This window comes from Adelges cooleyi, unplaced genomic scaffold (genome assembly GCF_023614345.1).
Source record: "Adelges cooleyi isolate 19-005CV unplaced genomic scaffold, UGA_ACOO_1.1 ACOO_flye_CR_arks_rails_tigmint_CR_PRNA_1, whole genome shotgun sequence".
Classification (NCBI taxonomy): Eukaryota; Metazoa; Arthropoda; class Insecta; order Hemiptera; family Adelgidae; genus Adelges; species Adelges cooleyi.
The window spans coordinates 5,334,812-5,361,791 of NW_026095751.1; the positions used below are offsets into that span (position 1 = coordinate 5,334,812).

A 26,980-nucleotide genomic window follows, 5' to 3' on the forward strand; every position below is an offset into this window, starting at 1 on the left:
CTTTACGCCAAGGGCACCCCACCTGATACATGTCACTTATCGCGATAATTTAAAAACAGAATTGTGCCTCATGACAAAATAAATAGGTATGTCGGCTGCTTGTGTTATCAATTACATTGCAATATGGCGGTACAATGCCGGTTTCCTCTCGTAAGAAATAAACGGCCGCCCGCGGAAGCCGGCAGCCATTTTGCGGATCACAGGTTGCCGACATACCTGTATATTTTGTCATTTTCTACCCCATGCCGGACACGATTTAGTATAATAAAATAATAATATCAAATTTGACGAAACCTGATACAAATTAGTAATTACTAATTACAAGGGTCATAGATCAGTCTCAAAATTCTGAAGACCAGAATTGTGACTACCGAACTTCGAAGACGTGTAATTAAGTATACGTCTACGCTTTTCGCAAATATACGGTACATTTTTTTTTTCAATTAAATTTGACCATTGCAGTTTTTTTAAAAGGTTCAACTATTATTATAGAATGTCTTGGCAACTGAGGAGAGTTGCATAATAACCATTGGAAATGAATTATTCACTCTAAGAAACTTGCAGGTACTTTTATTTATTTAATAGCAAAATAACTACTACGTAGTACATTAGGCATATCCCTAATCATATTGCTTTAACTTAATATTCAATTACATTTTTAGGCTTACTCTTATGAAATATTTCTGTAGAAAAGTTTGAGTCGCTTAAGAATTTAGGAAGTCAATAATTTTTTGTTGGGTGTTTTGCATTTTTTCAGAGTAGAACTATTAATAATAATCTAAATAAATATTTTACAATACAACTGTTGTAACGCTGTTTAATTGTTTCAATAGTCGAGTATAGGAAAAACAAGAATTGGGTGTTTTTTTACTAAATACATTTTTTTATTATTTATAAAAGTGTTAAGATGATGTCATAAAACCTTTTTATTAATGAATTTAGTATAGGACATTTTTCTAATAATCTTAAGTTTAAGTTAAAACTATTATGCATATTTATAAGTAAAGTAATAGGTTTAACTTGACTTAACTTTAAACCTGTGACCTCATCCTAGACTAGCCTGCAAAACTAGGATATTTTTAGTTTAGCGGAGCGAAGCGGCGGCGAGTACCAAAACACTTGGTGACCTGCCTTCCTATAGAGGGGCCGATGCAAGTATACGTTGGGGGTAGGGTAAATAATCACTTCATATTTAGTAACTGTATTAATGTGTGGTGTGAATTATTTTATCTAATTACCCTCTGATATAACAAAAACTACCGGGTGTTTGTATAATACACAAGTAACATTTGTTTATATATTTTACAACTTTTTGGTTTATATATGTTTCAGAAAATTTGCTAAATATACTGGTAAGCAACATATACAGTAACATAGCATAAAATGGAAACGAATTTGGATTTATTTACTACTTCTCAAAATCACCTACAAAAGTTAATCGTCGAGTTAAATGAGCACAATAAGGTATTGCAAGAACGAGTGACTGTGCTCAAGGAATGTTTGTCTATCGAAAAACTTAAATCAAAAATATCTGAATTAGAAAAAAAAGAGCAATTGTTATTGTCATTAGAAAAAGAGATAGAAAAATTGAAAATTGAAATTAAACCATTGGAATATTTAAAAAAGATATTTCAGAAAGAAATTGAAAATTCTACTAAAAATAATTGGAATACAGAAACGAAGAAAATCTTAGAAATAACTAATGAGACTTGTAGTGAATTTGCTACCAATACAATTGGCTCATTAAGTGACTTTGGCACAGAAGGAAGTATAAGAGTTTTATCGCAATATGACGTTATTACAAATGAAGAGATTTTAGCTGATAACTCTAAAAACGACAATACAAAAAAAGTGTTGTATAATGATGCACTCAATCTAGCAACTAATACACACTTGGATTTGCATCAAACTTTAATTACAAATGCTGAAAGAATTCCAGAAATGTATGATCGTATGAAAAACACAAATTCGTGGGTACAATCAAATTGTATCGGTTCAGTTGAGTCTCTCTGTACGAGTAGTAAAAGTGAACAATTGCTAGAATCATTTGGTGTAATAAGTAAACAAGATATTGAAAATTGCTCTAATGAGGTTTCTTATACTTTTAACATTTTGAAAACAAATTGTAAAATGTTTGTATTTTTTTTAATATAATACATTTTTTCAGTGTTTTGCATCTGCACATGATTCAGTAAAAAATGAAACAAATTCTATTGAAATTGACAAACCAAATGAAGAGGCTAACAATAAAAAAGAACAATTGCCTGTTGATTGTAATGACAATAAATATGAATCAGAATCATCAACCAATTCTTATATTAAAGCTGAAAAAAGTTCAATAAATTTGTATGACAACTCCGATGAACACAGTAATTCTTCAGAAATCATAAAACAAGATAATTTAGATAAAGTAACTATAATTGTGATTAAAAAAATGTATTCTATTAAGTCCAAATAAAATTGTTTAAATAAACATACTAACATATTTGTTTGTACTTTTTCAGGATAGCTCTCCTTTAAAATTAAATGATTCAACTGGACAAGAAATAAAATGTACTGAAGATGTATTTAAATCTATCGTTTTTGTGGAAAATTTACCTAACGAAACTCAACAGATTTCTAAAGTTAGTAATCAACAAAGTTATGTATGTTAAACATTTTTTTTATAGTATTACTAGAAAAAAATAAATATTGTCAAAACCTGAAGTAATTAAAAACAAGCCTTTTCAGTATAAACACAACAAATACATTTTTATTTCTATTTGAATTAATATTTTTAAATCAATTTTTATTAAAATTAATTTAACTAAAGAATAAAAAAATAATAAAATTAATTTTCAATTTTACAAATAAATAACTTTTCATTTCAATATAAATGGAAATGATAATTGAAATAAAAGCTTATTTAAATAATAGTTCAAATAAATAATTATGTGAAGTACTATGTAAAAATGTATTTAAAATAATTCTTTAAATATTTATGTATAACTTAAAAATGCTCAGGTTTTTTATGTTTTATAAGTAATACATACAATTTGTTATTGATATAATAATTATTAAAAAATATTTTTGGATATGTCACTTAGATTTTAGTTAATATAAAATATACTTTTGTTTTATAAAAGTTTATTGCAATATTACATTTTTGGTAGATGCGAAAACTCTCATTTAAAAAAATGTATTATTTATTAAAATGGGAAAATGAAGCTTATATATTTATTTTTTGTTTGTTTGCGTTTTAATTTTTAGGAAAATTCTATATTAAAATTGGATGTATCGTTTCAAAAGGAAATTGAATGTACTGATGATGTATTTAAATCTATGGTTCATGTGGAAAATATACCTAACAAAACTGATCAGATATCTGAAGTTAGTAATCTAAAATATTGAAACAAAACTTTAATATGTATTTATAAGTATAAATATTTGTATTCAGCATTGCACGTCTACATCCAAACAACAAAAAAACGAAACCGGAACAAATATTAATCAAATACATTTATCAAATAAAGAAACATATAATAAAAAAGAACAACTTCCTATTGTCGATAACCAAAATTGTGAATGGGAATCGTCAACTAATTCAATTTTGAACGTTGACCATTATTTATCAAGTTCAGACACAAATGCGGATGAGCCCAGAATATCCATGAATTTATTACAACAGGAGAATTCAGATAAAGTAAAATATAGTTTAAACCGCTATAAATTGTATTATAATATGTTTTAACCCTTTCAGACTGACAGTCCATTAAAATGGACAATTTTTTTTTAAACATGTTGATGTCACAATTTATCTAGTTCAGATAGTACAACGCAACTAAGCTCAAAAAATGCATAAATGTCCAACAGTTTTTCCAATGTCTTTATTATTCTTTGAAAAATACAAAAGATATAAGTTTTGGAGAAATAGATTTTTAACGTCAATTGGAACATAACTACTAAGCACCATAATTTAAAAAAGGTTTAAATATTATGTGTTTGTAATTTTTTAGGTAGATTTCTCTCTGTCAAAATTGAATTTATCAGCATTTAAACAAATGGTTGAATGTACTAATAAGGATATGATTAAATTTACTGGTAAAGATGTGGAAAATTTACCTTGCAGAACTAAACATACGTCAAACGATAGTAATCGAGAAGACCGAAATAAAAATGTCACTAATAGTATTAGTTTGACAGATACATTAAAAAGTAGAAAAGATAATGACAATACGCCTTTTAGTGCAGTAAATAATATAACAAACACTGATATCAATTTTCATTTTTCGAATATTAAATTTACAGAATCAACAGTCCCTAATGTTAAAGAATTTATTCATTTAAACGAGCAAAAAACACAATATAAGTTTAAAAATTTTAATCTAAGTATTGAATTATTACACGGTATCTTTTGGAGCGGCTTCCAGGCTCCGTCGATGCTTCAACAGTTATGTATGCCACAATGTATCGCAGGATGTGACATTGTCGTAGAAGCTTACCCGTGTATGGGTAAGTCGATCATGTGTCTGATATCTGTTCTACAAAGAATTGATACCCAATTAAAAGAATGTCAAGCTGTCATTTTAGTTCCGACCAAAGAGTTAGCATTATCCACACAAAAGGTATTATCATTATTATTTAATAGAAGTTATTTAAATACTTATATTAATTTATTTTCCGCAATCTAAACTTATTGAAAATTTAATAATTTTTCAGATGATCAAATCGCTCGGAAGGTTCTTAAAAGTGTTTACGTGTATAGGCAGTAAAAATGTACCAAAAAAAGTCGCTCCAGTACCACATGTAGTTATAAGTACACCCCAAGACTTGTGTGAAATGATAGATTGTGATTCATTGAACAGTCGGTTCATTAAAATACTCGCTGTGGACGACGTAGACGATATGTTGGACTGTAACGGTTTTTGGAGTCAAATAAGGCGTATACTACTATTTCTCAACAGCGATAGACAGCTTATTATTTTGTCTACATCCAAATTAGAAGCGGTTTTGGATCATTTTTCTGATAAAATGTCTAATGCAGTAAATTTTCTCGCACCTGATGAAAAACCCTCTTTAGCCGGTGTGTATAATATGAAACAAGCATATTCATTTTTATAAAATAGGTTTGACTTTTAGTCTTGACATTATGTAAGAAATTTAGCTGCTTGTAATAGGCATAGATAATTAGTGAATCTGGTCAACATTGAGTTGAGCCACATCTACACTATTGAGCTAAAACCCAAAAATGCAACAAGAAAAGTTCTAGAGACCAATTTTTCTTAAGTTAAGCCTACCTAGCATAAAAAAAAATATATTAATACACGTCATATATATGGCTTTTTTATTTAATTAAAAATCAGTGAAGTCTACCAGTTTAAAAAAACTTAACGATTTTTATTTGAGAAAAATTGAGATCATTTGTTTAGATTCCAGGTTCTTATAAGATAATTTATTATTGAGGTTAAAAAAAATGGGAAATAATAATTAAAATAAAAGTATTATTGAATAAATAAAATTAAATACATTTTTATTTGAATTAACAGGTTATTTGTAACTGCAATAAAAATTAATTATTTAAAAGTACAAAGAATAAATAATTTCAGTTACTTTATTATAGTAAATTAAAATATAAATCAAATAAAAAGTACTTGATGCATTAAATACTTGTGTTATTTAAGTGGAAAATGCCGAAATTTAATATGAGGTTTTATTTTACACATTTGTATTTAGCACTTCAAATAATATTTTATTTAAATATTATTAACCTAATCCTTTTTTGGCTGTTTAAAATAACCTATGTTTTACAATGTTTTTTTTATAATTATCAATCTTTTATATTTAAATAGAAAATTATTTTTATAATGGCCAGGGTTGACTTAGGTTGACGTATTATAAGGTTTTACAAAATATCAGATATTGTTAGATCACTAAAACGTCCGAAAGCGTTGATGTTTGTGGTTTGTTAGTGTAGATGTGAACTTTTGGAAGTGCTCAACTAATTTTTCCTAATAATTCAATTTACAGCTTACAACAAAATAACATTAATATAATGAGTTATTTTTCAAAATAATTAAGTTACTCTGAGAAAATAATTACTATCATCAATGTAATAAATACAAAGAAATTGCTTCAATAAATAGTAGTTAACAATAAAAAAAAACAGATTTTTCACAAAAAAAAAATATTTTGGGACTCCTTGATTCATTGATTAATCATGATGTACTAAAGCTTTAACTTATTTGTAAAATGTTTTGTGTAAATAGTACCCACATTATTAATATATTACATTATAGTAGTACATTATTTTTTTCTAAACATCAATAATAATTATTAATATGTCATTATTATTTATTTTTTTATTAACTTTATAATTATAAAATAATTGTGGTTATTTTGATAAAATAACTAATTTTACCAAAATTAGAGAAACGCATTGTTAAGCAAACAAAAATAATGTAAACTAAATATGTTTATGTTGATTGAGTTCTTTTATTCTTCATAATAATTTTTTTATTTTACAGATATTCTTCAGTATTATTTTTATGTGCCGGAAAATTGGAAATTTGAAGCATTAAGCGAACTATACGAAGTTCTTAACTTGAAAAACACTGTGGTTTATTGTAAGGGTTACGATAAATGCCGATCGTTAGCGGAGAAAATGCGAATGAAAATGTATAAGGTTTCTGTCGTTAACAGCGATATGAATGCACAACAACGTCAGCTCATTCTACGGCAATTTTGTTGCGGTTCTAGTAACGTGTTGATTACGACCAATTTGATTAAGGGTGAAGATTTCAAGAACGTGATGTGGGTTATTAATTATGATCTCCCTAACAACGCCAAAGACTATGTGCAAAAGATTCTCAGACATTTTGGCCGTAAGATAAAAGTGATAAACTTGGTGACTGAACAGGAAACAATGAGTAAAACTATTATCGAGACGACGTTAAAAATAAACATGATCGAAATGCCTCAAAAAGTATCTAATTTGCTAGAAACAACTCATGGTACGTTTAACAGGAGATTTGATTTCAACCCCATAATTAATATTTGAGTGTATAACTACTATGATAAATTAATTAAATTACCAAAATTTCTTTTTTTCATTTTACTATGTATTAAATATAATGATATCACCATATTAGAACAAAATTGATTTTATGCCAGTAGTGTAATAAAATAACTTGGTAATTTGTAATCCTCAATTATCTACTAAAACTTTTGGGAGATATATTATGTTGTTATTCAAATTAACATTTGATGATTAAAATAATTAATGAACAGATAGTAAAAACTCGTTAAATTATATTTTTATGACGTTTAAATTCAGATTTCGAAAATGTCTACACTATTTTGTTAGTTATGTATTTAGATTATATTATTACATATTATTTATTACACCCGGGTGACATTTTTTTTTATGAGAGCTTATAATTATATTTTTATAATGAATTATCCAATAAATAATTATAACAATAATGATATTACCTATTTTTATATGATTGTTTGTATGTTTATGAATTGAGTCTTGAATATTAACTAATTGTCCTATTTTGTTAAAATTGTTTTTGTTTTATCTTTATAATTTTATATAATTAATATATATATTTCTGAAAATTAACTGGAGAAAAATATCCCTATCAAATTTTGTTCAAGTAACCACCTAATTAAACATTAATTACTTTAATTAATGTCTATTTTGTTGTAAAAGCATTATTTAAAAAAAAAATGTATGTAACAAATCATTTTTAATAGTTATATTATTATTATATATTTTGTATTTTACATTTTTTAATATAATATATTATATTTTGTTACATTGCAATCTATATATTATATTGTTGAAGTAGTCTGGTTAATATGTTTAGTAAATCACTACTAATATATTTTATTCCAGATAACATAGTATTAACTCCTCCTTTCTCTCTCCTTCCTAATAATTATGACTTAGTTGATTGCCACTGGATTTTCTTTTGGAGACACTTACGAAATTTCATGATAACACAATTATACAAACACATTAGTTTAATAAATTTAATACTGTTACTATAATACTATTTTATATGGTTTTTTTTGTAGTTGAATTCACTTATTCACTTACTGCGATTATTGTTAATATTAATTTTTTTTTTTTGAACAATTAGTTTTTTAGTTAAATTCTCTTTTTGAAAATAATTGATTAGTATTTTTACAATAATTTTAAATTTCCAATTGATTAGATAACATTTTTAGTAGGTTATTGACAACTTGGAAGTATTATGTAAAATAAAAATCGGTAACAAATTATAAAAAAAATTGAAAGTTTAGTCACCTTTTTAACGAGAAAAATTCCAAAATTCATACGACACCAATTATTATTTATTGTCTATAAAATGTTTATATTTATAATCTATAGTATGTGCCCAACTACAATTTTGCGTCGAATCGTTAATTTTGACCTACCCGGCCCTATCTGTTCCCATTATATTCAAAAATTGAACTTTATCTACGTTGATTTTACAATTTTTAGTTATGCTTCTAATTGGCTTGAGTATTTGGATAGTTGATGACTAAAGCTTCACTTGGAATTTTAATTATAATAAGCGAAAATTGAAAGAAACTGTATAATATAGGCATTGTTATTAATGATAAAGTCATAAAGGTATAGACTGTTAGTCTTTTGTATCAGCTTCTAAGACGCATTACTCCTCTTGTCAAAAACATCTAATCGCTATAAAAGAACTGTGGACGAATATGGCTGGAAATCGGATATTGATCATTATTATGGTTATGGTCACAAAACATGTTTCGGCAATAAAAAAATATACGGATTTTATTTGAAAAATCCAGAGTTAATACCAGTTCAAGACACAATAAAATAAAATGATAAAATGTACAAAAAATTATGACATTTAGTATAGTTACTGCGATATGAATAACTGTGAAAGTAGTTAAAACGATATAATTTATCTTGTACATTGGCAGTGTAATATGATTAGGTATTACGTATAAGTATATTTATTTGTTGACGGATTCACTCTCGTGGAAATTTTGGTTTAACTTATAAACAGCTCATTGTAATTTGTTTTTCAGAAATAGGAAAAAAAACTACTCGGACTATCTATTTTGTGTCTTGGGAGGCGCGCTTTTCCGGGAAACTGATCTGTTTCATTATATACTTAACTGAGTAAAATTAAAGACGAACAGTTTAACTACATGTAGTCTGTAGATACGTTTTCTGAGTATGTTATTAGGAAACAAGTTGTAGATTTTTAGATTGGAATGAATATTGTACTTTTCAAAAGTATTTGTAATTTATTTGTAATTGTATTTTGTTTAGTAATTTTCGCTGCAAAATATTTTTCAAAAAAAACCCTTTGTAAACAAACTCTTTTTGTTTGAGATTTTACATAGATATAAGCCTAGATGCGTTATAAAAATAAAAAATTGATGTTATACATAAATACTGTATTGGTATACATATATTTAATATATTTCGTACCTAACAGTCAACAGATGTCTCTTTGGTATGTTAATATACCTACACAATTATAGATAAAAATTTTCGGATTTTTCCAACATTTCGATTGCAGAGGTTTTGAATTCTGAGTTTTTAGCGTTTAAGTGTAGGCGAGGTAGAGAAATGTTATTTGTATCTGCTCACACTGTTACACACCGGATTTACTTTCCCTGTCTTACCTCGTCAATAAATTAAACGACTTGTCATCTTGAGTTTTCTTTTAAAATGTCTTTAATTAAAAATTGATATTTATACCGACAATTTTTACTCGGTTTTGCATGAGCCCCGTCGGGAAAAACGTCAGACGCCGCTACCGGGGATTAAACGTAGGTAAATAAATTCATACACCGCGGATAATCTCTGCTTTGCGGTTATGTACAATAGTAATAATATAATATGCGAATAATAGTAGTAATTAAATTGGTATTCATATGGAAATGTAAACCGTAAAATATATAACACACGCGGGTACTGCAAAATCAGCTGTCATACGGGATAAAATATAGGAAGTCCCACTCAATATGCCGTTCATGTTGTTCAGTAGTGTAGAGGTATACCTATATTATTATTTTGACACCGAAATTCGACCTCGTTGGCCCTTGTCGAGAGTGTGTATTAATCGAAACGTTCATACATGAACGAGTAGAGTGTCTGTGTGGTGTGTGTGGAATCAAATGCACTACTACAATATTAAAACTTACATATTATTACCACTCGCCGTTGATAAGATTCGTAAAATACCGTTTCTCCGACTCGGTCTCGTCTTTGCGATAAGCCGGCCGGCCAAGACTAATGTGCAACCGATTAATACTTAACATATTATATTATAACAATTATTGTTAACGAATAAACGCGATATCGGTATTATACTGTTATTAGGTATAGTCGGTTTGCCACTGGCATGTCTGTCGTCATTAGCAGACTGGCAGGCCGCGCGGTAACGTCAACGCGAATAGCTGTACTTAAGCATTGCCACGGTCAAAATCTTCATCTACTACAGGCTACATCGACTGCTGCTAACATGAGCAACTTATCACACGTGTCCACGGTGTTGGCACCAAAACCCGTGGGAGCTTACAGGTGAATAAAATATAATATTTGTCGTTGTAAACAAATTTCGAATACCTTTACTCGCCAGCGTGTTGGCGAAAAAAAAAAGGAAAAGATAAGGTGCAATTTTTTTTTTTAGGTAGCATAGAATAATAGCCTAAAGAGTTAATTTTACGTTTGACCTAAAGATAAAAACAACTTAGTTCAACTTGAGAATCCATACGGTACAGTGCTAGCTAGGTAACTATATCAATGGAAGCTTTGCGAAAACATTTTATATGAATTAACACTGAACAGCAAAGTTGACGAGTGGGAAAGTTAAAAATTACTTTTACACGACTTTAAGATTTTTACGAGTTACTAAAAAATATCGTTTTTACTACAAAACAACGTTCGTGGGCGGAACAGAGTCGCTATTTCAACAGGAAAGGGACTAACAATTTTGGTGAGACTGTTTACTGCCCCCCTCTAATTCTCTTACATAAGTTTTGCCCCATGACCAGACCAAAAAAAAAAGGCGCACCATAATTTTTGCTGTCTGTTTAATAAATTATATTATAGTTTGTTGTTTTGAAATTTTCAATGAGAAAAATGCATTTAGAGTACAATTTCAAAGTTTTGCTTTTTATCAAAACATGTTTGATGAGATAAAAAAAAGGCAATCCAAATATAGTTTTCCTTGCATTTATTTGTTAAATATAATATAATTTAATACAATTTTAAATTTGTTGCAACATTTATCCAAAACTTTTACGCTTACAAAAATATTTTTATACTTACAACTTTTATACTAAATACCAATGTACATTTTTAATAGAAATTTTTTGTACAAAAGGAAACTGGGAGATGGTATATCCTCCTAATATTAGTAAATTAAATGAAAATCTAAAATTTAGCGTTAAATTATTTTTTTTAGTTTCGAAGATACGATTTCAACTACTCCGCTCAGTTTACTTCATTTCATTGTTTTCATGAACATCCGTTGACCCTACTTATAATTATGTATGATATGACTAAAGATATTACACTGCTTATTCAACACATTTATGGTGTCAAAATATTACACTGTTCAAAACAATGATGCATTAGAATCATATTTACAACTATTATCCCTTGGGACAGTAGTATCCTATTTGAAACGAGCATTTCAAAAAATAACCTCTACTTTTAAGTGGGTCCTCAACTTTGAGAAGTGACTATTTTTTTAAAAATTAATAGCTTATAGACGTTTCTAATCTATCATAGTATCATACAAGTATAATTCTTGCAAAACTCTTTTAATACCAAAAATTACTTTGTTTTTGCAAAAAGATGTTGCAAATAAGTTAATAGTATAGTGTATTCATTTTACAAAGAAAAAAAAGACTCATTATGTAACAATGGGCGTTTTTAAATTATAATATTATAAATTGAACAATAATTACAAAAAAAAAAAAAAACGAGCGAAACCATTATTCTTTTATCAATTAGTATTTAGTAGATCTAATATGTAATTACATACAATATATAATGTATATATTTAATTACTATGCTATTTTGTTCAAAGCTGATATTGTATACGGTCGTATACGGTAAACCCAATTTAAAATGTCAACTAATCGGACAATAATTATTATTACTGATTTAAGTACTTATTTGTGAATTATACTGACTTAAAAAAAACGAATTCTATTATATAAGTACAAAGACAAGTGATTTATAATTTAAACACTGTGCAATGTGAATCGAATAAACATTTTGATAATGCGAAGTATTCAATTAATTTAAAAAACCAACATTGTTTGGATTTGTGTCAGCAAATCATTTTCAATCAAATAAAAACAGTACTCTAATATTTTGAGATTTTAATTAGGTCCTTTTGTACTCTGTTTGAGGAAGAAGTTAAAATAAATGCTATTATGATCCTAAACGATTTTACAACTTTATTTTTCTTGGGTAGGTGGTAATTGTATTTTTCGATGTTAAAATTAAGGTGAAGTGAGATTTAGTCATTAAAACTTATTTTTAAAGTCAATTACAAAACTTAAATTTACTTCATTTTAAAAACAAATTAAAAAAAAATACGTGAAAATAACTTTTTTTGCTATAATGCACAATATAATACTCATTCTAAGGGTATTTATATAAGTACTTAATGTTAAAATTGTGGTCAAAATGGTATTTTATTATTTTTTTTTTTAATCCAAAAACTGTAAAAATTATTATTAATTTTTTATTACGATTTCTTTGAAGGTTTTGGCGAAGAAAAATGCACATAATATACTTTTATGAATCAGACAAAAAAGGTTAATATTTTTTCAGAGAAAGTCTATGTGTCGTTTTACTAAAATTTAAAATTGTATTAAATAAGTTATATGCCGACAAGTATTTTTGCAGGAATATTGATTTAAAAGGATAATAAATAGGTCGGCTATATTTTATAATACACTGGGAACATTATTAAACTTAAACAGAGGAAAAACAAAATTATTTAAACAAACATTTCAAAAAGTAAGTATTTTTTTTTTTACTCGTGTTTAACCTATATACATGTCTAAAACTCCATGTTGTTAGATAGGTCTGTAAGTCTAAAACCTACTGCAAATTAATAAAATAAATTAAATAACTTTTGTCCTGTAAGTGCGAATTTTAATACTGGATTTTCTTATTAAAACTGTATGCAAAATTGATTATAAAATAATAAATATTAAAGTTTTGATGTATAAAGTTTTAAGAAGATTTTACAACTTGTTTTTGTCTCTTTTACTACTTTATCGATTTTTTGGGGATAACATATTTAAAAAGTCCGCCTTCCTCTCTACTGCCATTTATATTGTTATTGAATGGCTTACCTATACACATGAAATCAATCGTAAGCCTGCCCAATAAGTACAATAATTTCGAAATAACCTAATTTTGTATTGTACCGATATTTTTTTATAGATCGTTTAGTTTGAGAAGAACGACAGTAGTCATTAATTCACATTTGATAATTTATATAGTTATTACTATAGTTCTAAGTGTTATAAATTTAAAAAATTGGCTTTATTAATTCATACCTATCATATTTCTTCATACTCGAATTATTTTGAATCATTTTATTTTGATAATACTTCTCACAAATAAAAAATGTGTTTTATTATTCATTATAAATTAAAAATTGACTTATATAAATTTACTTATCAGTATATACGTAGAATTTTGAATGTGCTCATTTCATGTAGTCATCATTTAAGGCTTAAGAAATATAGTTTAAAATGATTGACAGTTTCAAACAGAGAATACTGTGTATTGTAATAGCGAAATGTTTTTATTAAGAGGACTTTTTAAGCAAATGGGTTTTCATTAATACACCAAAAAGTTGTTGTGATTTTTGCATTAATGATGTGTATGATTTATAAAATGAGAGTTGTGACCGCTGATGTAGTAAACAAGGTACACAACATGTCATAACATAATAAGACTCTAAAGTCTTACCTGTAGTCTACAGTATTCTGTATTAATATTAACGGTAGTGTTTTAGAGGGTGAGAGAATTTACCATATTACCATAAAATACCTCTATACTTATTTTCCACATCCATTCACGTTTTATTTGACTTGGGTAAAGACCTACATACATTTTTGTATGTAAAACCGTTCTTTTTTTTTATTCTAAAATATTTTTATGGTTTTACTATAAAATCTTTTTTTTTGTGAGTGTAAGGGTTCAATTTCTTGGATATTGGCTTATTAATGTGCTTATTCATAATAATACTAAAAAAAAAACAATGCCGAAAGTCCAAAAAATGTCCCTAGATAATAGCGAAAAAGTTTCAGCATTATTGTTTTATAGACTTGTTCATCAAATTTGTAATTTAAGTAGTTGAAGTCCTCATTTTATCCATTTATACTGATTTAATGCAAAATGATTTTTAAAATTTTTATGGATATATTATAAAACAAAGTAAAACGTTTTTGATTGCATGGAAGATTTACCTAGTTAATCGAAAATTTAATTGTGGACTTAAAACCTAAAATATTATAATTGCGTATATTATTGCGATGTGTTGTTTGCTAACATTTTGTAAGTTTGCTATAAGTTTAAGATTGCCTTTGAATACTTTCTGTATACTATACGAATAAGTAAATACAACTTATTGGTTCTAGTAAAATATTTATTTAATGTCCATTGGGATGAGCGGTATGTTTATCAATACAGTGTTTAACTTGTTAATATTCAACACTTATAAAAACAAAATATATGTACAGAAACTTATAGGCTGGCGTTATTAACACTAATCGAAATATTTCAGGGTAAAAACATTTGTTGAACTTAATTAAATAGCCTTACATAATATAATATTGCTAAAGATAAAATAATAATATCAAACTAGGAGATTTTTAAAATAAAAGCTGACCGGGTAAACATATAATATCGAATGCAAAAAAAATGTGTTATGAATAATTTTGGCTATTTTTGTATGTAACTTGAGCACAGAAAAAGTAAAAATACAAATATTTACAACTACCGGAAACAGAATGTGTGTAATCAGATTGAAAGTTCTTAAGCAACTTTTCGGATCTGTTTGGTTAACAGATGTGTAATATTTTCAACATTAAGTTTATGAATTTTATGTTTTTTGCATTTATCAAATTCTCAAACATACCCATTTATTTTAGCTGCCTAATACTTGAAACGCGTGACAGAAATAACAGAGTGTGGTTTTTTATCTTCGATGCTTCACAAAATAATACATTTTCTTTTATTTGTTTTATAGTCAAGCAGTCATATACGGCGATACACTGTACGTGTCAGGATCTTTAGGACTGGATCCAAGTTCGGGCAAGTTGGTGGAAGGAGGAGCTGGTGCTGAAACCACTAAAGCTCTGGAGAACATCCAACGTATCTTAGAGGTTTCACAATCGTCTTTTGCCTCAGGTTTGTTTTCAGATTAACATGCAAATAATCTAAAACAACACTGATTTATTTTGATCTTAAAAATAGTTTATAATTTATTATAAAATATTTTACATACATATTTAAACCTCTTAATTTTTTAGTTATAACTAATTTATTTAACAAAAAATGACAGAGGGATAAAACCCTTATGTTTCATGAAACATAATTACATAAGTAACAAGACGATTAAGAGTAAAACTGATATCGTATTATACCTATATCTGACGTCTCCTTAATTATATCTAGATACAACTTTTTTTTTTATATCAATAAAACGAAACAGTGTGGACTGTTCTCTTATATCCACCACTATCTCCACAATGCACCACCTCGTACACATCTAGCTTTTTATTTCTAAAAAAGTTTGCAATTGAGTTCTAACCTTGTTATCGATATTTTTTCGCAGACCTTCAGCTTTTGGACAGATTCCACAAAGCAAAGGAAAGTTCTTGTGATTAGTTATTGCTAGTTAAAAATAATGTAACTTGTAATTATAAGTTTAATCATAATAACGAATAAATTATTATTATAATCGTACCATATGACTCATTTGCTTATAAATGATTGCATTAATCTACTTTTAAAATTACTGATAACATTTATTTACCGTGATCATTAAACATGAATCACATTATATAATTTACCCAACATTATGTTATTACTTATTACCAATGTACTCTAGTCGAATATGCAAGGTAAAATTTGAGCTAAACGGGACATAGAAATGAGTTTATTAAAATTTTAAATAATAATGTGGTTTGCGCTACTGTCTGAGAGCACAGTTGTACTTAATAGTTTATGAAACAAAAAATTGTTTCTAAAATACAAGGGATTGCCACCCGCGGGAATCGTAAACTTATCCTTCGTTTTATTCTGTTCAAAACGAATGGCACCGAATGATACGCACCTGCTGCAAATAATTTATAAGTAGGTTATATGGCTCTTAAACGGGTTGGTTTATCTGGGTTCAACGTCGCTACGTCGATATGGCATTTTGCGCTATCGTTTCGCAGATAAAGTCAGTTTAGAACGAATTAAATATAACGTTTCCAAATAAATATGTATTTATTCATTACAATTTCTCGATAAACCCTCCGGTTTTCTGCTAGAATACTAATGTGTGTGTGTGTGTGTATTCGGTGGATATTCCGTAGAAAAAACCGTTCCTCACATAGTCTATATCATATTCGCTGTGGATTTGGAAAAATGCAAAAAGTTACCTTGCCAAATATTTACTTTAAGAGCCTTGCATATTGTTTGGACTAGCACAAATATATCTGGGATAGACATAAAACCTACTTAGGCGCCGCGCTGTCTGTTTGAAATGAGTACCAAGAAGAAAACTCATAGCTTTACCCTCAAACATTTCATGGCAAACTATTATTTATGCAACGGCTGTAGATTCACTGTTCGTAGCAGTTGTCGCCATTGTTGCATTATGTTGAATCACTTTACAAGCTCATTTTGGGAGCAATAAAAAAAAATTCACTAACACACATTTCCGTACAATTCGTTTTAATCAATCACATAATTTTATATTGATTTTTTTTTTTTAAAGTATAGCTATTATTAACACTGTTACCATCATGTATTTCTCGTATTTCCGTTTTGAAATAAAAAAGTATATTTTGTAATCGGATACCGTACCTATGTTGAGTTGTTCATAACAAATAGAACCGTTTGATATCGAATCCGGGTGCAAGGTAAATATATTTTAACAAAAAAAAAATATCACCAGTAAATTCGATAATTCTCTTTCGAAAAATACAAAAATAATATTACCTATAGAATTTATCTATTTAATTACCATTTATCAGGATTTTTTTTAAGCATAGCGTTTTATTTGTACAAGATTATTTTTTTTCTTATATCATTATCAATTTATATATATTTATAAATGAAGTCTTGTGTTCGTTCGTGTTATTTGAAAAGTTTCAATAAATAATGATGTATTGAGTCATAAAATATAAATGTATTTTTTGATTTGTTATTATGTTATTTGTATAATCGAATAACACATATTAACATACATATACACTAGGCACATTAAATGTACTTCGAGTTCGAACTTACCATTATTATTCAATAACTTATCGTTATAACTAAAGAGCACGAGTCGTTTTCGTTTTTATATTAATAATAACCCATCCTATAATATCATAATAGGATGTTATGCTATTCTTCAATTATTTGCCTTATAACGATTCTTCTGTTATTTCTTATTAGCACATTTATAAATTTATACTCTATCCGGAAAGACGAAAGCGTCACAAATGTATAAGGCATTGCTCCGTGTGTTGTCTATTTTAATCGGTTTTATAAACTAAATATTTGACTGATTAGGCACTTAAGGCACCAGTACTGAGCATAGGCCTTTAAAGTTATTAACTCTTTTATTTTTGTTAAGTATATTAAACGTCTTCATAGGTAGGTATAGTTATCTATTATTGTTTGAATAAAAATGCTTCTGGTATTTATATAGATATCATCGAATTTGGTCGTTGGTATAATTTTTTAAGTAAATATTGAATTGGCAAGTTTGAATTAAACAGAGGAGACCGATTTAAGCGTTTTGAGTACACTGTGATAAAAATAAAAGAACATTTTATTTCTAGTGGCAACACAGGAGTAAAAATTTGCCTAATTTTCTATATACCTGTATATATATATATATATTGTATTTATTACACCATTTACAGGCAAATATATATTTATTGTTTTTATATTTACTATTTTCAGTTGTTAAGACCACAGTTCTTTTGGCTGACATAAAAGATGGGCCGACGGTAAACGAGATTTACAAACAATGTAATTATGCGCACTCATTTGAATTTCAAAACAGATAGCACTAAGTACTGATTAAAAACAATAACTCTGTCTTTTTTATTTTACCCTTCCAACAGTTTTCGTCGCACCGTATCCGGCCAGAGCTATGTTTCAAGTTGCCAGTCTCCCTTTGGTAAGTATAAAATAGGAAGAAAAACCACTTAAATAAACAAAATTCGTTTTAAGATTTAATATTGATATTATGATACATTTGTAACTGGAATATATATATACATGTACATGTATAATAATTATTTACTTCTAAGTTCTATTATCCTGTTGCCGGCTGTGATCAATGTAAAACTATTCGAGTTAATTTGTGACACATCAGGCATAAAATTATGTAGCGATTATATATCTCGACGATTAATTGTTGTGGGTATGTGTTTTATATTTTTCTAGGGTGCCAAAGTGGAAATAGAAGTGGTAGCTGCAGTTAACAAGTGACCACAGTAAAAAAGCCTCTTATATATACATATTATATTTTTTTATTATAATTTTTTTTTTTAATATAAAATTCAATAAGCAACGAAAATAATCTAAGTTTTGTTATTTACAATACACTCCATAAATAAATATAATAAAGAGAGCGAGTATTCGATGTAATTCGAGGGAGATGTCTAAAAAAAATATATATATATATGTATACATTTAAATATTTGGAAAAGTGACAAATTCCTATTATTTGAATTGTTCACGAGATAATGTGAGGGATCCAAAACAGGACAAACACACAGAAAAGTTATGTAACTGAGCGCGTGTGGTGCTCAGTTACATAAATTAAAAAAATACCTGAGCCGCAAAAGATAATATTTAAATGGTTCTGTAAACGTACACTTTTTTACCATGAGTAATGCAAAAGCGTGTATAAACACAATATAATATAATTTATAACCATAACCAAAGTTATTTATCCACAGCTGTGTGTAGAATCCAAGTATATCAATATATTATTACAATAGTGTTTATGCCGTGTTGTCCGTGTTATCTCGTGGACGTTTTTTCCAAAAAAGGAATAGAAACACTATTGACAAAATATAATAACAATAATAATTATATTACATCACAATTATTATTATCATCAATTGGGCGTCATCAACAACGCGGTCGTCGGTGTCCTGTTGTTGTTTGTCAGAACGCTGTCGTCGGATAAAATGCTGTTTTCCAGTATCATGTCTTCTTTGATGGCGTTTTGTTTTCGGAAGATGGCTTTGCGTGAAAACCGTATGGGTTTGATGATGCTTTTACCGCATTCGCCGGTAGACCCTTCGGACTTGGTTACTGTAATAGCCGTGGGGGGACACGTTTTGTTGTTCATGGCCATCAACCGTTTCATGGAGTTTGCCTGTCAACATTTTACAGCAAAAATCGTTTTTAATGCACATTGGAACCAGATGCTTAATACAAAAAAAAAAATAGTCTGAAACGTCAGCATAAAACCTTAAGACATGGATACATCCGAAAATTATCCCCATAATATTTCAATTCATGTAAGCTTTAACACACAATGTCTTATATAAACTAATTAAATATGTATATATATATTACAATATTCTAATGAATTTGTATTTTACCTCGTCGAAGTGACTACTGCTGAAACTTCTACTATGACTGTTCCGTCTTTGCCATTTGTAATCTAAGTTTGGCATTCCGTGATCTGGACTCATACCGCTGGCTCCTTTACAAGACCGCCATGTTTCCTGAAATCGTAAAGCAGCAATATTTCTGTTATGAGAAGTGGAACTATTCCGTTTGAAGTTGTTTCTCTTTGTACATATTCAAACGTTTGATACAGAATATAGAAAAGTAATATGCAGTAGGAGGTGACAAAGACGTGTTTCATTTATACACAGAAGTGAAGCGTGTTTGATAATAATTATTCGGTATCGAGAAATGAAAATCAAAAACTTGTGTTGAAGCAACGTGTTAATTGTATAGCCCTCGGCATCGGTGGATGTTCATCAAAATACCTGGGAATTTCTCAAGAAACAGAACTTGGTGGCACTTTAAAGATAGTTATTATGAGTTTAATTAGGTTTCATTCAACACGACACCTTACATCGAAATTTAGTGAAAAACGTGTAAACCGTATTTCTATATATTTATATATATTTTAATAACTATACATTTATTGTTATTTTTTCTCTTAGTAAAAAATACAAAGGAGTTATCGTTTGTTTTATAAATGTTTAAATTTTCTAACTTTTGCAGCTGACTAAAACATATAATTAATCATATATTAAGTACTATGTTAAATGCTTAAATACATTAGATAATTCGTATGTTGTCTGAGAATAATTTACATTGCCAAAATGTTAATATGGCAGTTACAACATAATACGCATAAAATTAGTTTAACAATATTAGTTGATTTACTTAGATTTACCTTGAAAGCTGTTCTGAATTTGTATGACATGAGATTATACAGGAGTGGGTTGATGGTGGCTGACAAGTAGTAAAAAATTCCAGACACATATGTCAACAACTGGAAAATTTGTTTTGACTCTTCCTCTTGTGCATTACCGTAAACAGCCAATAGCCTTTGCGCTTGGAATGGTGCCCAGCAAACAAAAAACGCTACTACTACAACGACTGAAACACAGAATTATTTAAGTTCAATGCATATTGTATGTGCATTGTATTGTATAATGTAGTCTATAATGCGGGTTTAGAAACTTTTTGTTAACTATATAAGCAGGACCGTGGCCAGCGTTGGAAAAATTGTATTGGAATACAGATTAAAATAAAAAATGAGTTTATAATGAAAGAATAAATAAAAATACGTACATCTAGTAATCATCACATAAATATGATTTTTTATAAATACATATTTACTTAAATAATTGTGTTATTCGAATAATATTATTCGATTAATTAATTATTAACGAATAGAAATACAATGATAGGATTAAGCTTCTATACCTGGAAGAAGATTGTTACCAAAACGGAGACGACAATATAGGAAATGATTAAATTGTGGTTAATGAAGCGATTATTAATATAAAGGGCAAGAAAGAATATACATGAAGAAATAGAGTGTCAGAAAGTGTCAAACGCGGCGAGTAGGTTGTTTTCCATTTTAGATACTTTACGGGTCGACTGTATTTATAGACAGAGTTAAGCATTATTCTAATTTTTTTTATTTAACTGATTATTTGTTAAAATAATGTTATTTTAAATTTCCCCGTTCTAAAATTGGTAATTATATTATTGTAATAAAAGCACTGTTTACCCAATGCCATTTAATTAAATGTTGATCAATTCTGTTCGTTGGTTTATTTTAAACCCCTTACACATGTTATAAATGTTCAGTTTAGCGTGATAATACCTCTGGGACGAAGTAAACAATTTCACATAATGTTTCATATAATAATTATTTGTGCCACTAAGCCAATTTCTTAACAGTGTAGTAAATATTTTCTTTTCGGCCCATTCATCCGATTAAATTTAAATAGTGTCCATTGGATTCTGCGTCATTAGGTCTAATGCCAAGTTATATATAAATAGTGTTGTAAAATGGATTATGTAGAATGTCCATAAATTTAAGGAGAACGCTTTATGTAGCATTTAACAGCTATATATTTTATTGTTATTAAACAAATAGTAAAAGACAATATGTAAATCGATTTCATTAATATTCACTACACCCGTATACACTTACACTACATAAAAAAACTATCGTCGTGTTACTTTAGATTCCAGTTCATAAAAATATAATAGGTGACAGTCTACCAGAATTCAGACAAGGTTGCAATAAAGAGTTCCACAATATAGCCAACAAGTATGCAGATTAACTTCGTATACGATTTTTACGAAATTATAAAAAAAAAAAACAATAAAAACGCATCAAAAGACAAAACTGATGGAATAAAGAAACATCTAACTAAAACTTCTACACATTATCTTAAGAAAAATCCAAACAACATGAACTCGATTTCGCAATTGTCTTACAAGATAATATACACCCATTCATTTAAAAAATCATGTTCTCATAATTCCATTGGTGCGATCATTATACTTTATTTTGTCAGAGCTAACACTGTACATTTTATCTCATTGCCGGAGATTACATAAATGCAGTTTTACAGAAAGTCGATTTTGCTAGCGTTTAAATATATTTGTTCGAGAAAAAGCAAACAATATTAGGCTATTAACTATTGTGGTTCAAGCTTTTAGAGATAAAAAAAACAAACCAAAGAACATTTAAACAAATAGGTACTTATAAATTAGAGATAAAATGAGTTTTATAAAAGACTTAACCGTTGTAATTTTTGAAAAGAAAATTCAATTCAGCACGAGACGAATAAGTTTCAGAAGTAAAGAAAAATGTTGATCAAAATTCGAATGGGATTGGTTTTACCTTAGGCATTTTATGGAATATGAAACAAGGCCGGCTTTCGGTATATCTTTAAAAACAACAGGCCTAGTTTTCTAGCATCCTGTCATCGGATCACCTATAATGGCATTGCTATTCTGACAATTGACAAATTCTAAGTTTTTTGTCACGGTAAAAAACTCATAAAAAAGGTAAAGCATTGGGATACGTCTTCACTTTTGCACGTAATAAAAGCGCCATTGATCGATGTGGTCTCTGTAGTCGGTATCCAACATTAATGGAAAATACGAATGAAATAAATGAAAATTAATTTTAATATTTTACAATTCAACGACAGGAAAGTACCATTTTATAGATCTCCGATCATTCATCATCGTTTCAGTGCTGCTATAACAAAATTTCCATCTTGCATAATATTATTATGGCATGATAAAATGTAGCAGCGAAGAAGAACAATGTACGTGGCCCATGTGGGAGTCTACATTTCACAAATGTCATATTTTTCCAAATATAAATAACATCAACGTAGGTACAAGCTAAATAATAACAAGCTGTTTTTGTAACGCCCACTGTTCGGATCTATAATTACGAATGTCGTCGCGTATCAGTAAAAATTAATTTGGTAAATAATCAAAATAGAATACGGCGTCGCTTTCGTTGCACTGGGAATAACGGCTTCGTTTTTTTAGCATCCATATTAAAAGCCTATCCTTTTATGTATATTTGTGTACCGTTTACGACGACAAACCCGTCGAAACAACGACCTAAAAAAATTTACGATTTTCGGTTTTTCTTTTTATCAGCCAGTAACGACCTGGTGGTCCAAAACGTGAGTTTCGGAGCGACTTCCACGAAAAGGAATAAGTTTTAGAGGTTTTCGTTTGTGCGTACTGCGTGTCGCCTTTGTTTGAGTCGCACACGATTTTTTCCCGAGGTATTTATTAGGTAATAGACAAACATGTCACACTACATTAGTCCTTTGTATTATTTATTACCTGTATAGCAAAAAAATATTATTGTTTTAAAAACATTGTTAAGGCTTTTTTATTGCGTTCTGCATAGAACATTATATTTACAAAAATGGACAAAATACTTAACTTTTGGTATTTAAACTATAAAATAATATGATAATGTATACCTGAAATACATTTTGTAATTTTCATTTATGTGCTGAAAAAAATTTAATGAAATCTAAAATCACCCATAATAAGTATTGTAACGATGACTAATTTAATAAAAAAGTATATTCTAAATACTTACAATTCGTACATTTGATGTGCCTATTTACAAAACGGCCGAATTTAATGCAGAGGTAACCAAGTATTTTTTATAGATTATTCATATTAGTAAATGATATGGCATAATACAGTATATCATGTCAATACGGATACTAGCCAATGGTTACGCGAGTATGGTATTTGAATTGATGTGATGGAAATAAGATCGTCGAGATAGCTGTTAGGTGGCGTGACAAGAATATATAGTTAAGAAGGAATATAAATAGGTAGTTTATGAGTTTGGAGGAGCGTGAAGAAAAAATGTATTTGAGCTGAATAAGTGATGAGTTATAAAAAGCTAAACAACTTTTTGGGATTGATTGAAGTGAAAAGAGCCCATGTATCAGAATGATTTAAAATGTATTAATAAGAAGACTAATACACACTAAAGAAAAACGCATGAAGCTCAAAATAAAAATGAAAAACATAAAAGTCGATTTCAGATAACTTTCTTTTTGTCGAAATAAAAAAATAAAACTTTTATTTTATATATATATTTTTGATAATTATTGTAAGTAGAAACGCATTTTAGAAGTTAAGCCTATTACATTTTTTACCTATAACTACCAAATGCGAAACTGTGCATAACTTAGTGAACCTTATTTTTGGTTTGTGACAATTTCATTTGTCTCTTATCACTTGCTGTTAATTATTTTTTTAAAAAGTTAGAGCTGTTAATTTTAACACATTGCCTAAAATATGGTTTTCTATTGTTTGTTACAATACTATGAATTTACTTACCTAACATTTTTACTACACGCCCGGTAGCCCTGGCATTGGTAGAACTCACACATTCGGTGTGACGACATCGGGCAACACAAGTTGTCCTGTTGGAATCTCTCTTGGATTTATACAGCTTCAAGCCAATAAGAATGTATAAGACTACGATAAGTGTCCAAGGCGCAAGGAAGAAAACCACCGACGATAGTTCGAATGCAAATGGTAATTTGTTGACTAGAGTACAATGTGAAGACTCTAATATATTCATGCCATTCTTATCCTTAGCGTACACCAATCCCATTTGTATAGCCTTGAAAAAACAAACAAAATGACAATTATTAAGCAAATTTTTCCAAACTAATATAATTCGTTATTAAAAAATCATTATTTTCTAGTAATCTGATAATAGTATTTCAGCTAAGAAGGTCATTGCTTTTATTTATTAAAATTAAATTTTTTTTAACATTTTTAATTTTGTGTTTTTTGTGCCGAAACTCGCGATATTCACTAACAGCTGACCCGATTTCTTCATGTAGGACCTCATTACATCAGAAATTGTACCTGAAAGGTTAACAATTTTTAAAATTTCACCCCTTCCCAATCAAGAAAAATTTACATATTTTCCAACTTAAAATTACTGTTTTAAAAAAAAGTCGAATTAGTTATAAATTAATATGGAATTCTTAAGATAAAGTTTTATCGATAAACCAAACAAATATCACAAACCCTTTTCTTTAAAGAGGTGGTAACTCTTGGACTTGGACTTAGTTTTACTAAAAGACCTTATCATTTTAGATTTGTGTCCCATTTTAACAATTAAAAATTTATTTCATATAATAAAATATATTCGCAATGTAAAATTAGGAAAACAATGTACTTGTAATTTATAATAGTTTGTTTTCAATACATTCCTTGTGTGATTTTTGTCATTTTTACGATTCAACGGTCAAAGGCGCCCATAGGGAGGGGCAGGGGAAGACAAATCCCCCTTAGCTCCTCTGCAAGTTAAAAAAAAAATAAAACCAATATCCCAAATTTCCAAAATCCATTACAAAATCATAGGCGGACCCCCTGAATTTTCCCCTTTTATTGCAACGGTCTACCTACGTTATTGACTTTTTCTATGTTTAAACCAGACAAATGTATAACATACTGGCGTCTTGTTTACTTTCAATTATTAAACTACATTGATAGTCTTCTTTTACTAAAGATAAAACCTTTTTTTTAAATTCAATAAATAAATACTAAAAAAATAGAGCTTAATGTCGTGGAAGGCAGTTTGTGGTTTATAGAAATTTTTTTATGTCTGAAAGTAATAAAATCACTTTCAAGAAAAACCATGTTCTCTATTTTGACAAGGTTGAACTTTTTTTACTTTTAAGTTTTAACCTTTTGAAGTACGATGTACCTTGTATGTACGATTTTTATTTATAAATTTAAACGTCACTACTGTACATAAATAGTATGCACTAGAAAAATTACTACTTAATTAGTTAGCAGAAAGACTTTAAATTGTAAAATTTGATTTCAAGCAACGTATGAAATCAATACTGAGTCATATTAATTTTATTTTCTATATTTTATCGCACATTATGTGAACAAACATTAATCGTTTTTATAACGGTAATTCGAAGTTAGTGTTTTTTGGATTTGGTAGCTCATTACACCATAAATAATTACTCTATTGCGGCATGTCAAATTTTTAATTTTGGTTTATGTTCTGAAGTCATTAGGTATCAAAACTTTATATGCGTACTGTTCATTATTTATTCGTTTTGCTCCGTTATGACAACTTAGTTTTATACTCTAAGATTTGGATTACAACAAATGACTTCAGACATATTATCTTAAAAATCTGCAACAGATAAGTCAGTCTAAATTAAGGGGTTGCCGCTGGTTTCAGACTTAGTCAGATAGGGGAGAAGACAACACATCTGAAGAGACATCTAATTTTAAAAGGGAAGTAACGTCTTATGTAAAGTAACATAACTTAAACTTGTTGTAAATGATAGTATTTTATAGGTAATATTTTTTTCCGTAGACAGTTACAAGCAATTTACATAGAAGTGTTTTGGTTTAAAGTAAATTTATCGCTTTGTAGTTTTTTAATACCTTTGCAGTTTGCACTAAGACCCACTTTGTACTTTGTAGTTGGCACTAGCTTATATTTTTGCACTTCAACATAACATTTTTTATGAATAATAAATATTATATATATAATCAAAGTTTATTACCATCAGTTATAAAATACGCAGTTCTTAGTATGTTAAAAACAAATATAATTTACAACATGATCATCTCCTACACTGTTGTGATGACATTTCTAGTTGACAACGATATCCAAAGCCTTTTTGATGGTATCGAAATCTT

The 26,980-nt window shown here is 28.4% G+C and overlaps 3 protein-coding genes across 6 annotated transcripts in view; 2 read left to right on the forward strand and 1 right to left on the reverse strand.

The window, feature by feature from the left end:
- Window positions 1-206: 206 nt before the first annotated feature.
- On the forward strand, window positions 207-7,652 carry LOC126835370 (probable ATP-dependent RNA helicase ddx52). Of its 4 annotated transcripts, none has more exons than XM_050567916.1 (10): window positions 208-425; window positions 493-564; window positions 1,333-2,091; window positions 2,168-2,410; window positions 2,505-2,624; window positions 3,250-3,369; window positions 3,437-3,682; window positions 3,996-4,604; window positions 4,699-5,062; window positions 6,504-7,652. In XM_050567916.1, exons 3-10 carry the CDS (start codon window positions 1,384-1,386, stop codon window positions 7,034-7,036), a joined length of 2,943 nt encoding a protein of 980 aa, XP_050423873.1. In that variant the 5' UTR covers window positions 208-425; window positions 493-564; window positions 1,333-1,383; the 3' UTR covers window positions 7,037-7,652. The 4 variants fall into 4 exon arrangements, with proteins under 4 accessions (XP_050423882.1, XP_050423873.1, XP_050423863.1 ...); XM_050567934.1 differs by having other exon boundaries at window positions 209-564; window positions 3,996-4,194; window positions 4,288-4,604; XM_050567925.1 differs by lacking the exon at window positions 493-564 and having other exon boundaries at window positions 207-425.
- Window positions 7,653-10,268: 2,616 nt separating this feature from the next.
- LOC126835867 (2-iminobutanoate/2-iminopropanoate deaminase-like) lies at window positions 10,269-18,823 on the forward strand. The gene is made up of 5 exons (XM_050568719.1): window positions 10,269-10,561; window positions 15,270-15,430; window positions 18,191-18,259; window positions 18,355-18,410; window positions 18,680-18,823. The coding sequence occupies exons 1-5, from the start codon at window positions 10,383-10,385 to the stop codon at window positions 18,722-18,724; spliced, it is 510 nt and encodes a 169-aa protein (XP_050424676.1). The 5' UTR covers window positions 10,269-10,382; the 3' UTR covers window positions 18,725-18,823.
- The window catches only part of LOC126835859 (pyrokinin-1 receptor-like), a 44,614-nt gene continuing 36,164 nt past the window's right edge, over window positions 18,531-26,980 (reverse strand). Inside the window, exons 5-8 of the mRNA XM_050568708.1 lie at window positions 24,632-24,920; window positions 20,664-20,869; window positions 19,852-19,977; window positions 18,531-19,622 (exon numbers count right to left, since the gene is read on the reverse strand). Coding sequence (XP_050424665.1) covers window positions 19,359-19,622; window positions 19,852-19,977; window positions 20,664-20,869; window positions 24,632-24,920 — 885 coding nt within the window. The 3' untranslated portion in view covers window positions 18,531-19,358. The remainder of the gene's footprint in view (window positions 19,623-19,851; window positions 19,978-20,663; window positions 20,870-24,631; window positions 24,921-26,980) is intronic.

Bases quoted from the DNA above. Each gene is read 5' to 3' on its own strand.
- LOC126835370 (XM_050567925.1), top strand. From the start codon at position 1,384: ATGGAAACGAATTTGGATTTATTTACTACTTCTCAAAATCACCTACAA. The intron at 2,092-2,167 runs GTTTCTTATACT...ACATTTTTTCAG, and splicing joins TTGAAAATTGCTCTAATGAG to TGTTTTGCATCTGCACATGA. The intron at 2,411-2,504 runs GTAACTATAATT...GTACTTTTTCAG, and splicing joins AACAAGATAATTTAGATAAA to GATAGCTCTCCTTTAAAATT.
- LOC126835867 (XM_050568719.1), top strand. From the start codon at position 10,383: ATGTCTGTCGTCATTAGCAGACTGGCAGGCCGCGCGGTAACGTCAACG. The intron at 15,431-18,190 runs GTTTGTTTTCAG...TACTATTTTCAG, and splicing joins ACAATCGTCTTTTGCCTCAG to TTGTTAAGACCACAGTTCTT. The intron at 18,260-18,354 runs GTAATTATGCGC...CCCTTCCAACAG, and splicing joins AAACGAGATTTACAAACAAT to TTTTCGTCGCACCGTATCCG.